Source organism: Microcaecilia unicolor, chromosome 14 (genome assembly GCF_901765095.1).
Source record: "Microcaecilia unicolor chromosome 14, aMicUni1.1, whole genome shotgun sequence".
NCBI classification, from domain to species: domain Eukaryota; kingdom Metazoa; phylum Chordata; class Amphibia; order Gymnophiona; family Siphonopidae; genus Microcaecilia; species Microcaecilia unicolor.
Genome location: NC_044044.1, coordinates 8,966,159 through 8,982,489, shown reverse-complemented (window position 1 = coordinate 8,982,489; position 16,331 = coordinate 8,966,159). Strand labels below are relative to the sequence as shown.

Genomic DNA, 16,331 nt, shown 5'->3' with positions numbered 1-16,331 from the left:
ATCTTCTGCTCCCCTTCCCTTCCTCCCTCCACTGAGTACTACCCAGTTTCTGCTCTGTTTTCCTTTCTCCCTTCTTTGAGACCAATCTAGCTTCTGCTCCCCTTATCCTCGCCCGAGTCACACAGCAGCTCCTTCTATCTTACATGAATGGACATGCAATTCAAACCTATTCTTTGAACCACGGGGCTCAACTGTGCAGTTGAAACAGATTCTGGTTCAACCACGAGCCCCACAGTTCAAAGAGCACCTTTGAATGTCACATCCCCACCTTTGTAAAACAGAAGGAACTGCTGTGTGACCCAGTGTCACCATTGCTGGCACCAGAGCTGGTTCTGATTGGGGTGGCAAGGCAACTTTTGGAGGTGACACTTGCCACCCCATAGCAACAATTATTGTACTAGGTGGAATGATAAGAATGTAAACAGCTGAGGCAGGTGAAGGGAGGCCTGCATGACGCAGCCAGCAGCTGTGCAGAGTGTTATAAAATTATCCACGGTCTATAGCAGACCACTGGCCTAAGAGAAATCCAGTTTAGGATTGTCACAGTGCCCTCCAAAGATTTTTGCAGTCTCATGTCACCAGAGAGAACCCGAGCTAGTCTTAGTTTTACCCTTCTGGACTTGCAATTTTAAATTTTTAAGGAAAATCAGAAACTATATAGCCTACAAGTGGATATAAAACTAGAATCAGATAAACATGTTGATGATGTGGAATAGACTGATAAGCATTTATGCAAGTTTCTCCCCCCCCCCCCCCCCTCCTTCCTGTACACATTAATTGATTTTATTTGCTTACTTTATTTTTTGTTTATTAGATTGTAAGCTCTTTGAGCAGGGACTGTCTTCTATGTTTGTGCAGCGCTGCGTACGCCTTGTAGCGCTATAGAAATGCTAAGTAGTAGTAGTAGTAAAGAAAGAAAAGTGGACATGGACACGTATTCAGGGCTGGGGTAGGGAAGGAAATGTTTCTTAATTTAGACAGTGTTGGAATTATATTTCCTTGTTCTGGTTCCCAGTATCTCAGTCCGTCTGTCCAAGCTGTAAGTAAACTGGCTTTTGATATTGAAGCCAACTCCCGAGGGCCCCTTGAAGCTTGAAAACAAAGGCTTGGTGTTTTGGAAAGCCTGATCTGAGGCTTTCACCAGCATCTCATTGTTCCTCAGCAAGCTGTAGCGTATCAGCCAAATGTTGGGTTGCCTGCCCAACAGTCTCTTAGTAGGCCTGTAGTATTTCCAGTAAACCCAGCCTAGCCAACTCAAGAGTATCAGTATCACTAGCAGCAGGGCTAGCAGTGAGAGCAGTGACAGGATGAAATGCAACAGGCAGCAATGTTTAACCAGAACATCCCTGAAGGTCCCGCGCTGCTGGCTGGGGCCTCTAAGAATGCCAACATTGTTGCTAGTCAAAAGGGATCTCGAGGTGGAAGGTATAGACTTTTGAGAGATCTGTGTCGTGTCCGTCATTAGAGTTGTTAATTTCTCTGTAGTTGTTATGGGAGGGGTATTTGACACGTTATTTATGGATGTTAGAACATGGCTGGATAGTTTAGTCATTGTCTCTGGTGATGTTAAGGGATGACTTGTTGGACGAGTCTCTATGGTTGTAATTGGATGACTTGTTGGACGAGTCTCTATGGTTGTAATTGGATGGCTTGTTGGATAGGTCTCTATAGTTGTTATGGGATAGCTGGTTGGATAAGTTGTGATAGTTAAGGAATGGCTAGTTGGAATGGTGCTTGTTGTTATGGGATGGCTGGTCAGATGAGTCTTTATAGATGTTATGGGATAGCTGATTGGATAGGTCTGTATGGTTGTTAGTATATGGCTGGTTGAATCAGTCTGGATGGTTGTAGTGGGATGGCTGGTTGTATCAGTCTGGATGGTTGTAGTGGGATGGCTGGTTAGATGAATTACTCTTGACGTGATTGAAATTTCAAACTTGGGGGGAGGCTCTTCTATGAGAATGAAGCCATCCCCTTTGTGAGGTGGTTTACAGTAATCTGTCTCAAAATCTTGAACAGGAATACCTTTCATTTTTAAAGGTGAGGTACATACCACACTTTCAGGCATGTTAATTGTCAGGCTGCCATTGATGATATAAATTACATAGCTGGTTTCTGTGAGCCAGGTTTTGAAATATTCTAGAGCACAGGTGCAGTGCCATGGGTTGTCATAGAGGTACACATAGGCCAGATTATCCAGATCCTCAAAGAACTGATCTGGGAGCACTGCCAGGTGGTTCCCAGACACATAGAACTTCTCTAGTTTCTTCAGGCTTCTGATCAAGTGTTGAGAGACTGTCTGGAGGTAGTTATAAGACAGATCAAGAGTCTCCAGATTGGGCAGTACATCAAAAACCTGGTCAGAAATGGAATTAATTTTGTTTTTCTTCAAATCCAGCTCTTTCAGCTGACTTAAGCCATCGAAAGCATCATCCAGGAGGCTGGAAATGGAATTATGGGCAAGCAGCAGTTTGGTCAGCCTTTGGAGGTTGCTCAGATTGGGAAGCTCAGTGAATGAATTGCTGGATAAGATCAACTCCTGAAGAGGCAGGGGGTGCTTGGTGTCTAGACTCATCAGTTGATTGTTCGAAAGGTCCAGGTCTACCAACTCAGGAAGGTCCTGGAAGGATGCAGTGGATATGGTCTTAAAATGATTGAAGTTCAGCAGCAGAATGCCAGTGGTTTTGGGGATGAAGGTGGAAGGAACATAAGCCAGGCCCTTGTGGCTGCAGGTAGTCTGCAAGATGCCTTTTATAAGGTTGGTTTCATTGGTGCACAGGTCTTGTAAATGCCCAACTGCAGTCAATGCTGATGCAAGCAGGAAGTAGAGGAGCTGATTCCCGAGGAAAGGATCCATGCCCTGCAAAACAGAGCAAAAGCCAAGACAGAAATTGAGCCATCAAAGCTATGCTGTGATCTCAGAAGATTTCTTCTTGCAGGACAGATTAAAAGAAAACAAAAACAACGGAAGAGAACAAGAATATGCCATGCTGAGTCAAACCAAAGGTCTGTTGAGCCCAGCATCGTGTCTCAGACAGCAGTAATCTAAACTACATGACAGATCCCAAGCAGCAGATTAATTCCCTTTTGCTTATTCCCAAGCATAAGTGGTGGCTTTTTCCAAGTCTGCTCTGCTGGGCTAGTAATTGTTTATGGACTTTTCATTAAGGAACTTGTCCAGCCTCTTTTAAATTCAGCTTCATTGTGCATTGAGTGAAAAATTGTTTTATGTCTTATAACCTTCATCTCCTTTGCCATATTGATTTTGCTCTTCTCTATAGCTTTTCTAGTTTTGCTCTATATTTTTTTGAGATGAGACAGCTAGAACTGCACAAAATACTCTGGTGGTTTTTACTATAGATCTATACAAAGGAGGCATCGGTATTTTCAGTTTGTTCTCCATTCCTTTCTGAATAATCCCCAACACACTTGCTTTATTGACCACAGCAGCACACTGAGCTGAAGATCTCAACATATTCTCTACTATGACTCCAATCGTAATATGGAACCCAGCATTATGTACCTAAAGTAAGGATTGTTTTTCCTTATCTACATCATTTTGCACTTGTCCATACTACATGTGCCATTTACGGTTGAAACCCAAAGCCTAAGGGGCCCTTTTATGAAAGGGTGTTAGAATCTGGGCTTAGCACATCTTAACACGGAACATTGCCACGTGCTAAGCCCGGATTCAACACAGCAGTATTTAGGGCTTTTTTTGATTTTGCAGGTCCTGAGCTAATTTTTCTATTAGCGCATGGGAAGTGCAAAAAATTAATAAAGGAACACTTACCAGCTCCTATATAGGAGGCACTAAGTACCCCCCTCCCCATTAACTCAGTGTTAGCCAGTTAGCACAAAGTAATGCAAATGTGCTAGCTTGCATGCCACTCTCCATCCATGATCTACTCCTTCTGAAAAATCTTTAAAAAAAAATAGTTAATGCATGCTTAACGCATCCTAACTGGCAACATATCTGTTTTTCATGCGCTAAGCACATTGGGCTTAACACTCTTTAGTAACAGGACCCCCTTAGGGGCCCTTTTACGAAATCGCGTAGGTACCTATGTGCGCCCAACGTGCGTTAATTGGAGTTACCGCGTGTCCCGTGTAGTAATTTCATTTTTGACGCGCGCGGTGAAAATCGGGCAGTAGCTCCAACTTGACGTGTATAGGTGATTAGCGTATGGTTAATGCGGGACACCTTACCGCTAAGTCAATGGCTGGTGGTAAGGTCGCAGACCCAAAATGGACGCGTGCCAATTTTTATTTAGCTGCACTTCTATTTTCGTCAAATTTTTTTTTAACTGCGTGGGATAAACATAAAGGAATCCTCCTCAGAAGGAAGGGATCCCCAGAAGCTTAGCCGGTGGCGGGAGGCAGAGCTGGTGGTTGGGAAGTGGGGATAGTGCTGGGCAGACTTATACGGTCTGTGCCAGAGCCGGTGGTGGGAGGCAGGGATAGTGCTGGGCAGACTTATACGGTCTGTGCCAGAGCCGGTGGTGGGAGGCGGGGCTGGTGGTTGGGAGGCGGGGATAGTGCTGGGCAGACTTATACGGTCTGTGCCAGAGCCGGTGGTGGGAGGCAGGGATAGTGCTGGGCAGACTTATACGGTCTGTGCCAGAGCCGGTGGTGGGAGGCGGGGCTGGTGGTTGGGAGGCGGGGATAGTGCTGGGCAGACTTATACGGTCTGTGCCAGAGCCGGTGGTGGGAGGCAGGGATAGTGCTGGGCAGACTTATACGGTCTGTGCCAGAGCCGGTGTCGGGAGGCGGGGTGGGTGGGTGGTTGGGAGGCGGGGATAGTGCTGGGTAGACTTATACGGTCTGTGCCCTGAAAAAGACAGGTACAAATCAAGGTAAAGTATACACAAAAAAAATGGCACATGTGAGTTTATCTTGTTGGGCAGACTGGGTGGACCGTGCAGGTCTTTTTCTGCCGTCATCTACTATGTTACTATGTAAACAGCCTTTTTTTTTACAGGCGCACTGAAAAATGGATCTGTGTGCGCCCAAAACACGCGCTTACACCAGCGCAGGGCATTTTTCCAGCGCACCTTAGTAAAAGGACCCCTTTTAATTTGGAAAGATCCTTCTGCAGTTCCTCACTGTGTTTTAACAACTTTGAATATATTTTTATCTGCAAATTCCATTATTTCACTCACTGTTCTCTTTTCCACATTGTTAATAAGTTAAACAAATTTGAACCCAGGGCACAGTCCTGAGGCACTTCACATTTACTTCTCTCCACTGAGAAAACAGACTGGTTCGTCCCATTTGTTTCTTATCAATACATCAACTGGCTTACATTTATCCACATGCGTCTTCATGCCTTTAAAGAACGGTAATAGATTTGTAAGGCATCTCCTCCCTCTGCTAAATCCACGTTGGCTCCTCCCATTATTTTGTTCCTGACAATAGCATTCGTCATTTTGCCTTTTGGTGATCTCAGGCTCATTTAGAACCCTTTTCAAAATCTGGCATTTCATTGATTACCTTTCAGTTCTCAAACACAGAGAAAGATTAGAATGATGAGATACGGATTATGAAGTCTGTAAGTTTGTATTTATATGTTATATATAGTCTTCCATTTATGTAATCTACAAAAAAATGGACAAAATTACATCAGTTCTAATTTATTTTCTCTTAAAGAAGTATTACCATGTGGGTGATTGTGTTGTGCTTGAGAACCACACGTACCCCTGAGCCTGCTTAAAGCTGCTGCCACCTAGTGCTACTACCACTGAATTCACACCCCTCCCAAATCTGCTGCTGCCTACTGTCAGCACGAAACTATCCCTCCCTTCCAGCTGCTGCTGCTGTTACCACCGACTTGCCCCCTGAACTGAACTGAAATGCCCCTGAAGAGCTGCAGAGTCTCAGAGAGCAAGAGAGATGCAGAGAGTCACAGGAGGTAAGAGACGACAAAGGATCGTCTTTTTCTTACTCATTGAAGTGAAAAGTGTTATGTTGGGCTGCTGAGCTCTCGGTCATAGTCCTTGCAAAGAAGGAGTCCTTCACTGTATGGCTATTTGCAACTGTATCAGCTGTCTTGTTGTTGATGGCTAATATACACACAATACAGTCCAAGAATTATGCCTGGAATAGACTTCCTGAGCCGGTACGTCAAGCTCCATCGCTGGCCGTCTTCAAATCTAAGCTAAAAGCCCACCATTTGATGCTGCTTTATTTATTTATTTTTGTTACATTTGTACCCCGCGCTTTCCCACTCATGGCAGTCTCAATGTGGCTTACATGGGGCAATGGAGGTTTAAGTGACTTGCCCAGAGTCACAAGGAGCTGCCTGTGCCTGAAGTGGGAATCAAACTCAGTTCCTCAGGACCATCAAAGTCCACCACCCTAACCACTAGGCCACTCCTCCACTGTTGCTACTATTTGAGATTCTACATGGAATGTTGCTATTCCACTAGACGTCGGCCCTTGCAGATCACTAATGTGGCCGCGCAGGCTTCTACATGGAATGTTGCTAGTGGAATAGCAACATTCCATGTAGAATCTCAATAGTAGCAACATTCCATGTAGAATCTCCAATAGTATCTATTTTATTTTTGTTACATTTGTACCCTGCGCTTTCCCACTCATGGCAGGCTCAATGCGGCTTACATGGGGCAATGGAGGGTTAAGTGACTTGCCCAGAGTCACAAGGAGCTGCCTGTGCCTGAAGTGGGAATCAAACTCAGTTCCTCAGGACCATCAAAGTCCACCACCCTAACCACTAGGTCACTCCTCCACTGTTGCTACTATTTGAGATTCTACATGGAATGTTGCTATTCCACTAGAAGTCGGCCCTTGCAGATCACTAATGTGGCCGCGCAGGCTTCTACATGGAATGTTGCTAGTGGAATAGCAACATTCCATGTAGAATCTCAATAGTAGCAACATTCCATGTAGAATCTCCAATAGTATCTATTTTATTTTTGTTACATTTGTACCCTGCGCTTTCCCACTCATGGCAGGCTCAATGCGGCTTACATGGGGCAATGGAGGGTTAAGTGACTTGCCCAGAGTCACGAGCTGCCTGTGCCTGAGGTGGGAATTGAAGTCAGTTCCTCAGGACCAAAGTCCACCACCCTAACCACTAGACCACTCCTCCGCTGTTGTTACTATTGGAGATTCTACATGGAATGTTGCTATTCCACTAGCAACATTCCATGTAGAAGTCGACCCTTGCAGATCACCAATGTGGCCGCGCAGGCTTCTGCTTCTGTGAGTCTGACGTCCTGCACGTACGTGCAGCACGTCAGACTCACAGAAACAGAAGCCTGTGCAGCCTTCTACATGGAATGTTGCTAGTGGAACAGCAACATTCCATGTAGAATCTCCAATAGTATCTATTTTATTTTTGTTACATTTGTACCCCGCGCTTTCCCACTCATGGCAGGCTCAATGCGGCTTACATGGGGCAATGGAGGGTTAAATGACTTGACCAGAGTCACAAGGAGCTGCCTGTGCCTAAAGCGGGAATCAAACTCAGTTCCCCAGGACCAGAGCCCACCACCCTAACCACTAGGCCACTCCTCCACTTGAGGTTCTACATGGAATGTTGCTATTCCACTAGTAACATTCCATGTAGAAGTCGGCCCTTGCAGATCACCAATGTGGCCGCGCAGGCTTCTGCTTCTGTGAGTCTGACGTCCTGCACGTACGTGCAGGACGCCAGACTCACAGAAACAAGCCTGCGCAGCCTTCTACATGGAATGTTGACTCCTAACCCTTATTCACTTGTTCAGAACCCTTATTTTATCATCCTCACTTTAATATTCCCTTATCTCTTGTTTGTGGAGGAGCAAACTAGCAAAGCCAAGTTCAAATCCCTATGTTGTTCCTTGTGCTCTAGTTGTTTGCCTTAGGTACAAAATTACATCCCTGATTACAAAGCCACGCGGTAATGCCAACACAGCCCATTCACTTTGAATGGGCTGTGTCGGCATTGCCGTGCAGCTTTGTAAACAGGGGTGTTAGATTGTTAAGCCCTCCAGGGACAGGGAAATACTTAATATACCTGAATTTAACTTACCTTGAGCTACTATTTAAAAAGGTGTGAACTAAATCCAAATGAATAAAAATAAATAGCTTCACAGTTGCTTATTTCTGGGCTTTTCCAACTTTGGCATGGTCTGATCCAGCCTGGGCATCTTGAATTCACAGCTAACCAGGACTTTTCCCCCAGTTGATATCATTCCTTCTCATTATCAACCCTGCCATAGCACTGACCAAATAAATCCAGTATGCAAATATTTATGTAGATGAGGCCCATTGGTTATGCACAGATTTATGCAAATGAGGCTCCACTTCCTCTTCTGGCTGACCCTTCTTGTCTTCAGTTTTAAATAATTCTATTTAAAGTTATTCCCCCACCCATTTCTTTGCTTCCCTTTTTTTCCTGGTGAGAATGATGTGTGTTTAAGCAACTCGCTTTTTTTTTTTGTTGTTTAATCAGCATGTTTGTTCACCTGGTATTTTTGCTTTTTGGCATCTTTATAAAAATTGGAAAAACACTAAGGGATCCTTTTACAAAGCTAAAAGAAGCTGTGCTTACCACAGCTGAAAAGAGCTTACCATAGTACGTGCTGAGGCGTCCTACGGTAATTTTACAATGTACCCGCACCTACTGCGTGATAAAAAATTAAATTTTTTGCCAAGGAGGTGTCTCGTTTGGGGCGGGGGGGTGAAGAGAGTGTATTTCTGTGGACAGACGCCAGAGGGCGGTGGTGAATGGAAATCGCTCGGAGGAGGGAAGGGTGAGTAGTGGAGTGCCTCAGGGATCGGTGCTGGGGCCGATTCTGTTCAATATATTTGTGAGTGACATTGACGAAGGGTTAGAAGGTAAAGTTTGCCTATTTGCAGATGATACTAAGATCTGTAACAGAGTGGACACCCTGGAGGGAGTGGAAAATATGAAAAAGGACCTACGGAAGCTAGAAGAATGGTCTAAGGTTTGGCAATTAAAATTCAATGCGAAGAAATGCAAAGTGATGCACTTAGGGAGTAGAAATCCACGGGAGACGTATGTGTTAGGCGGGGAGAGTCTGATAGGTACGGATGGGGAGAGGGATCTTGGGGTGATAGTATCTGAGGATTTGAAGGCGACGAAACAGTGTGACAAGGCGGTGGCCGTAGCTACTACTACTACTACTACTACTTAGCATTTCTATAGCGCTGTACAGGTTGTTAGGCTGTATAGAGAGAGGTGTGACCAGCAGAAGAAAGGGGGTGTTGATGAGGCCCCACCTGGAGTATTGTGTTCAGTTTTGGATGTAAAAAGAATTGAAGTGGTGCAAAGAAAAGCTATGAGAATGGTATGGGATTTGTGTTACAAGACGTATGAGGAGAGACTTGCGGACCTGAACATGTATACTCTGGAGGAAAGGAGAAACAGGGGTGATATGATACAGACGTTCAAATATTTGAAAGGTATTAATCTGCAAATGAACCTTTTCAGGAGATGCGAAGGCAGTAGAATAAGAGGACATGAAATGAGATTGAAGGGGGGCAGACTCAAGAAAAAATGTCAGGAAGTATTTTTTCACGGAGAGAGTAGTGGATGCTTGGAATGCCCTCCCGCGGGAGGTGGTGGAAACGAGAACGGTAACGGAATTCAAACATGCGTGGGATAAACATAAAGGAATCCTGTTCAGAAGGAATGGATCCTAAGGAGCTTAGCCAAGATTGGGTGGCAGAACCGGTGGCGGGAGGTAGAGATGGTGCTGGGCAGACTTATACAGTCTGTGCCAGAGCCGGTGGTGGGAGGCGGGACTGGTGGTTGGGAGGCGGGGATAGTGCTGGGCAGACTTATACGGTCTGTGCCCTGAAAAGGACAGGTACAAATCAAGGTAAGGTATACACGAAAAGTAGCACATGTGAGTTTATCTTGTTGGGCAGACTGGATGGACCGTGCAGGTCTTTTTCTGCCATCATCTACTATGTTACTATCAGTTAGTGGTAATCAGTCCATTCAAAGAGAATGGGCTGTGTTGGCATTAGCATACGACAGCCGCTAGCGCAGCTTAGTAAATAGGGGCGGGGGGTAACTGATTAGTGCGTGAACCCTTACGACCTACAAAATAGGTGGCAGTAAGGGTACATGCACTAATATTTTTTTAATGGCCAGGCAATAATGGCAAAATTAACGTTGGCATAGCACACAAGAAAGACCCAGGTGAGGGTGCTCTGTGGCCATTTTGTAGCGCAGTTTAGTAAGAGGGACCCCTAGGTCTGACGTGATATATCACAAATATTTGAACTGTATAACTTTTACTTTGTTCAATTGTGCTAAAATGAATATGCCATCACCACCTTCCTAAATAAAAAATTAAAACAATAGAATTTTTAAAAAACCTAAAGTACATTCAGAAGATCCTTAGCTGCGGGAAAGTAAGAGGAAAATAAGCAGAGTAACAGGAAGGAAGAATGTGCAGACTAGATATGCATGGGGTTTTTTTGTCTGCTGTCATATTCTATGTATCTGCATTCCACAGGTTTCCTACAGGGCCAGACTGGAGAGGGTAACCAATGTAATGGCAATTTTCAAAAAGGGCTCTATGGTTGACCTGCACACTACAGACCAGTGAGCTTGACATTGGTATAAGGCAGACTGGTGAAAGCTATTGTTAATAACCAACAAGAACAGTATTCAGAAAATGCTCAGATCCTCAATTTATCCTAAGCTGGGCTCCTAAATTAAGTACATAAGTATTGCCATACTGGGAAAGACCAAAAATCCATCAAGCCCAGCATCCTGTTTCCAACAGTGGCCAATCCAGGTCACAAATACCTGGCAAGATCCCCAAAAAGTACAAAACATTTTATACTGCTTACCCCAGAAATAGTGGCTTTTCCCCAAGTCCATTTAATAATGGTCTATGGACTTTTCCTTTAGGAAGCTGGCCAAACCTTTTTTAAACTCCGCTAAGCTAACCGCCTTTACCACATTCTCTAGCAAAGAATTCCAGAGTTTAATTACATGTTGAGTGAAGAAAAATGTTCTCAGATTCATTTTAAATTTACTACATTGTAGCTTCATCGCATGCCCCCCTAGTCCTATTATTTTTGGAAAGCGTAAACAGATGCTTCACATCTACCTGTTCAGCTCCACTCATTATTTTATATCCCTCTATCATATCTCCCCTCAGCCGCCTTTTCTCCAAGCTGAAGAGCCCTTGGAGAAAAGGCGGCTGAGGGGAGATATGATAGAGGTCTATAAAATAATGAGTGGAGTTGAACGGGTAGATGTGAAGCGTCTGTTTACTCTTTCCAAAAATAGTAGGACTAGGGAGCATGCGATGAAGCTACCCTATTTTCAGTCAAATTTAGGAGCATAACTTTTCAGCTGAAAATTCATCTTAATTTAGGAGCTTAAAAGTTATGCTTAAACATTTAGGCCTGCCTAAATTTAGGCGTTTAGTGAAATGTGGATACAAATTTATGCACTCAGCCCTAGTAAATTTTCAGAGTTATCAGCATAACTCTCATTACTAAAGCCTAGAGTGCACAAAAGGGCCCTTTTACGCAATTGCAGTAAAAAAAAAATGGCCTTAGCACATACTTACATGTGTTATTCCTGTGCACTAAGGTAATTTTTCCCACATGGGTAACATGGCTGATTTTTCTGTTTTTTTAATTCACGGCCACACCCTAAGTTTCCCATTAGCGTGGGAGCCCCAATTGCCACCTATTTTGTAGGTGGTAAGGGTTCACATGCTATTGAGTTCCTTCTGCCCCAAACCCACCCTGAGGATGGATGGCATGTGCACCAGGGGTGTAGCTACGTGGGGCACGGAGGCCTGGGCCCCCCCGCCGCCACTGCTCCTTTCGATCCTGCCACCGCCAACCCTTCCCCCCCCGCCGCCATTGGGTACCTGTGCTGGCGGGGGTCCCCAACTCCCGCCAGCACAGGTACCTGACTGCGGCGGTGGCGGTGGCGGCGGCGCAGCAGGGGACCCGGGGAGGTTTGGCGGCAGTGGGAAGGAGGGGCGCCATGGGGGGGGGGGATTCAAAGGTGGCAGGGGGTCCGCGGCGCCATGGGGGTCTAAAATGTGCCCCCTCCCCTCGGGCTCTGGCCCCCTCCCGCTGAAGTCTGGCTATGCCCCTAATGTGCACATGCAAGGCATCCCACGGTAAGCACTTTTTTTGCTGTGATAAATGCGAGTTAGTGCTTTCCGCACCTTAGTAAAAGGAGTCCTAAGTGCCATGTGGCCCACAGAAATAAAATAAGATGTGCAGCAATTAGGGGCCCTTTTACAAAACGGCAGTAAGGCTTACCGCACGCTAATCTGGAGCAACACGGGCGCCGGGGTAGTTCTAGCCTCAGCGCGCACCATTACACGTGCTAAGAAGTCCATAGCCCATTATTAAAATGGACTTGGGGAAAATCCACTGCTTATTTCTGGGATAAGCAGCATAAAATGTTTTGTACTTTTTGGGGGGATCTTGCCAGGTATTTGTGACCTGGATTGGCCACTGCTGGAAACAGAATGCTGGGCTTGATGGACCTTTGGTCTGTCCCAGTGTGGCAATATTTATGTACTTGGGATTCTGAATGGAATCTTGCTACTCTTTTGGGTTCTACATGGAATGTTGCTACACTTTGAAATTCTAAATGGAATCTTGTCACTCTTTAGGATTCTGGAATCCTGCTATTCTTTGGGGTTCTGCATGGAATGTTGCTACTCTTTGGGTTTCTGCCAGGTACTTATGACCTGAATTGGCCACTGTTGGAAACAGGATACTGGGCTTGATGGACCTTTGGTCTTTCCCAGTATGGCAATACTTATGTACTTATGAAAATCACCACATATTTTTTAGCGTGGTGCTAACCCAGTGGTAATCGGGCAGCACCGCACGCTACCTGGTTACTGCCGGGTTAATTCAGGAGCCCTTACCGTCACCTCTACTACTACTACTACTTGACATTTCTAAAGCGCTACTAGGGTTACGCAGCGCTGTACAATTTAACATAGAAGGACAGTCCCTGCTCAAAGGAGCTTACAATCTAAAGGACAAATGTACAGTCAGTCAAATTGGGGCAGTCTAGATTTCCTGAAAGGTATAAAGGTTAGGTGCCGAAAGCAACATTGAAGAGGTGGGCTTTGAGCAAGGATTTGAAGATGGGTAGGGAGGGGGCTTGGCGTAAGGGCTCAGGAAGTTGATTCCAAGCATAGGGTGAGGCGAGGCAGAATGGGCGGTGGTGGAGAAGGGTACTGAGAGGAGGGATTTGTCCTGTGAGCGGAGGTTACGGGCGGGAACGTGAGAGGTAATGAGGGGCTGCAGACTGAGTGCATTTGTAGGTAAGAAGTGGGTGGCGATAAGTGCTCCCCCCCCCCCCCCCCACATAGCCACATGGTAAGATCAATCTTATCATATAGCCATGGCTATTATCAGCTTTTTTTTACCCACTGCTGTAAAAAGGGTCACAGTGTGCAGCAAAAACGGTCCCTGCCGCTAGCGCAGGGACCTTTGTACCACAGCTTTGTAATGCTAATGTCCTTTAAAGGGCGTCAAAGTTAGGAGCATAAATCTTTTGAATATCAGGGCGAAAATTATTAGTGCTTCAGCTTCCAACCAGATCTCCTTCACACACACTCCCTCAGCACAGGAAGTGGCAGTGTCACTTTTCCTCTCCCACACGGGGGTAAATTCTATAAATTGTGCCTAAAAAATCAGCGCTGAAACAAAAATAAAATGCTTAAGCGCTATCAGTGGCATACCAAGGGGGGGGGCGGTCCGCCCCGGGTGCATGCCGCTGGGGGGGTGCCCGCGCGCCTGTTGGCTCCGAGTCCGCTCGTTCGTTCCCTGCTGTTCCCTCTGCGCGGAACAGGTTACTTCCTGTTCCGGGGCAGAGGGAGCAGCAGGGAGGGAACGAGCAGACTCAGAGCCAACAGGCGCGCGGCACCCCCCCCCCCCCCCCACCCAGCAGGTAAAAATGCACCTGGGGGGGGGTCGGGTTGCACACGGGAGGGGGGGGTGTAGTTTCGCCGGGGGGGGGGGGGCGCATCGGCGATCCGCCCTGGGTGTCAGCCAGGCTAGGAACGCCACTGAGCAGTATTCTATAAGCCATGCCTAAAGTTAGGCATGGTTTATAGAATAAAGTTTATGTTCCGGGGGGGGGGGGGGGGGGGGGGTCACACGTAAATTTAGGCACATCCATTTGCACCAATGAAAACACAGTGCAAATGCCCCTAGCTAAATTTGCGTGCAGAACCTCCTTATTCTGTAATTGTGTGTGTAACTCAAAACCACGCCCATGATCCACCCTGCACAACCCATGACCCTTCCATGTTCACACCCCGTTTTTTTGGGACGCACGTAAGATTTAGGCGTGGATCACGTGCCTAAGTTTACATGTGTGCGTTGTAATTTAATCCAATTAGCACCAATAATTGCTTGGTTTAAAGCCAATTATTGGCCCTAATTGGCTCATTATTCAATTAATTTGCACGCCCAAATTTCCACAGGCAATTTTTGGTGACAACCCTCTACATATGCACTCAGACACTACGTACTAACACCCCACCACCACCACCACACACACGCACACAGACACACACTTATACATTACCATGCTCTACAGTATACTGCCTTGGGTGAATTTCTGCAAGAAGCTGCAAAGGACTAAAATACAAATCAACCTACGCATCCAGTTTCTCCTACATAAGCACACAACTCTGGAATGCACTACCAAACACCATGAAAACAAAGCATGACCTAACAAACTTCCGGAAATCATTAAAGACCAACTTGTTCAAAAAGGCGTACCATAACGATCCCACTTAAACACCAGAACCCTGCAACACAACGAAACCTGTACTAGAACCGGGCAAAACTCAACTCTTCTTGATTACCTAATTTACTCTGGCACTCGTGAACTCTAACGCAATACCGCTCTGTATTTCTCATACCGGAACTGGCGATCGCTATCACGGTACTATGTAAGCCACATTGAGCGTGCAAATAGGTGGGAAAATGTGGGATACAAATGCAATAAATAAAGAAGCCTACAAAAAATAGTGCAGGCTTCCCTGATACACACAAAGCAGTGAATTCCCCATCAGAGAGCAGGTGCAGCAAGGACAGCAACAGTGTTATCTGTCTCCTGCAAACATTCTGCATCACAAAAGTCGAGGTACAGCATGAGGAGCAGCAGTGTAAGCTTCCCTCCCTCACATACATGCATGTAAACACATAAACGCATGCCAAAGGATGAGTGCATCCCACCTGTCCGCTGTCCCTGGCTGGGGGATTTTCTGTGGTCTGAGAAGCTCTGTTGTTTCTAGATGAGCGCTAGAGATCTCTGTTGAGGGATGTGAGGGATGTCGAATATGCATCCATCCTATCCAGACGTCAGAGTGATACAGCAGGATCCATTATCTGCCTTCTTTCCTCACACATCCTACAGCTGTACATGCAGTTTCCTGTCAAAAGTTTTAATAGTTAATTTTAGAATATTCTAGGCGAAAATGTACCAAAGAGACTTGGAATATAATCTTTGTGTTTCTATAAGTATGGTTAAACTGTGAGGCTCTGGGCTTTGTTTAATTATTGGAAACCAGTGTACTCATCTTCCCAGTATTGAATGAATCAGGATAGGAAGACAGGCAAACTGAGATGGGGGCTATCCAGTATTTTGCACCGAGTGCTACATGTATGATGATCTACCGGCTGGTGAGACTTGCAATTATGCAAGCGAAGTTTCTGGATCTCAGAGAGCAAGACTAACATCTAGAGGCTAGAGAGGAAGACCTGGAGGAGCTGAGGTAGACAAGAGGTTTATAGAAAAGACCTACAGGGACATAGTAGTAGTAAGGTCCCAACTCCAGTCAGGAAGTCCCAGTGTGGTACTTTGGAGAAGCAAGGTCACTTGAAAGGAGAGCATCACTTTGGTATGGCAGGAAATGATCCTGTAGCTAGGAGCATCTTTCCTGGTGATAAAGTACCCTCTCACACTGACAATGGGTCTCTAAGGGTTTATACCAGGAGAGAAGGCTTAGGATGGCTACTGCAGCTGATGAGTTGATCATTAATAATGTACGTAGAGTATCGAGTGGTCGTGAAGATGGCTGCTTAGTGTGAAAGTGGTAGACCTCAGGGGCGTAGCCAGACACCCAATTTTGGGTGGGCCTGGGCCCAAGATGGGCGGGCAGAAGAACTCCGCCTTGTCCCACAAGTGATATGATCTCGCCCTCTCTCGCCTGCATGCCATATGGTCTCTCAAACATCCCCCCCCACCCCGCATACCTTTTAAATAGTAGATTTTCATTGGCAGTGAGCAGCAACTAGTACACACTGCTCATGTTGGCCCCACAGCATGTATCAGT

At 45.8% G+C, this 16,331-nt stretch overlaps 1 protein-coding gene across 2 annotated transcripts; it reads right to left on the bottom strand.

Moving 5' to 3' along the window:
• Positions 1 to 882: 882 nt before the first annotated feature.
• Positions 883 to 15,289, bottom strand: GP1BA (glycoprotein Ib platelet subunit alpha). Of its 2 annotated transcripts, none has more exons than XM_030187547.1 (2): positions 15,232 to 15,289; positions 883 to 2,860 (listed from the first exon to the last, which is right to left on the bottom strand). In XM_030187547.1, the coding sequence occupies exon 2, from the start codon at positions 2,855 to 2,857 to the stop codon at positions 974 to 976; it is 1,884 nt and encodes a 627-aa protein (XP_030043407.1). In that variant the 5' UTR covers positions 2,858 to 2,860; positions 15,232 to 15,289; the 3' UTR covers positions 883 to 973. The 2 variants fall into 2 exon arrangements, with proteins under 2 accessions (XP_030043407.1, XP_030043408.1); XM_030187548.1 differs by lacking the exon at positions 15,232 to 15,289 and adding an exon at positions 15,016 to 15,076.
• Positions 15,290 to 16,331: the final 1,042 nt, after the last annotated feature.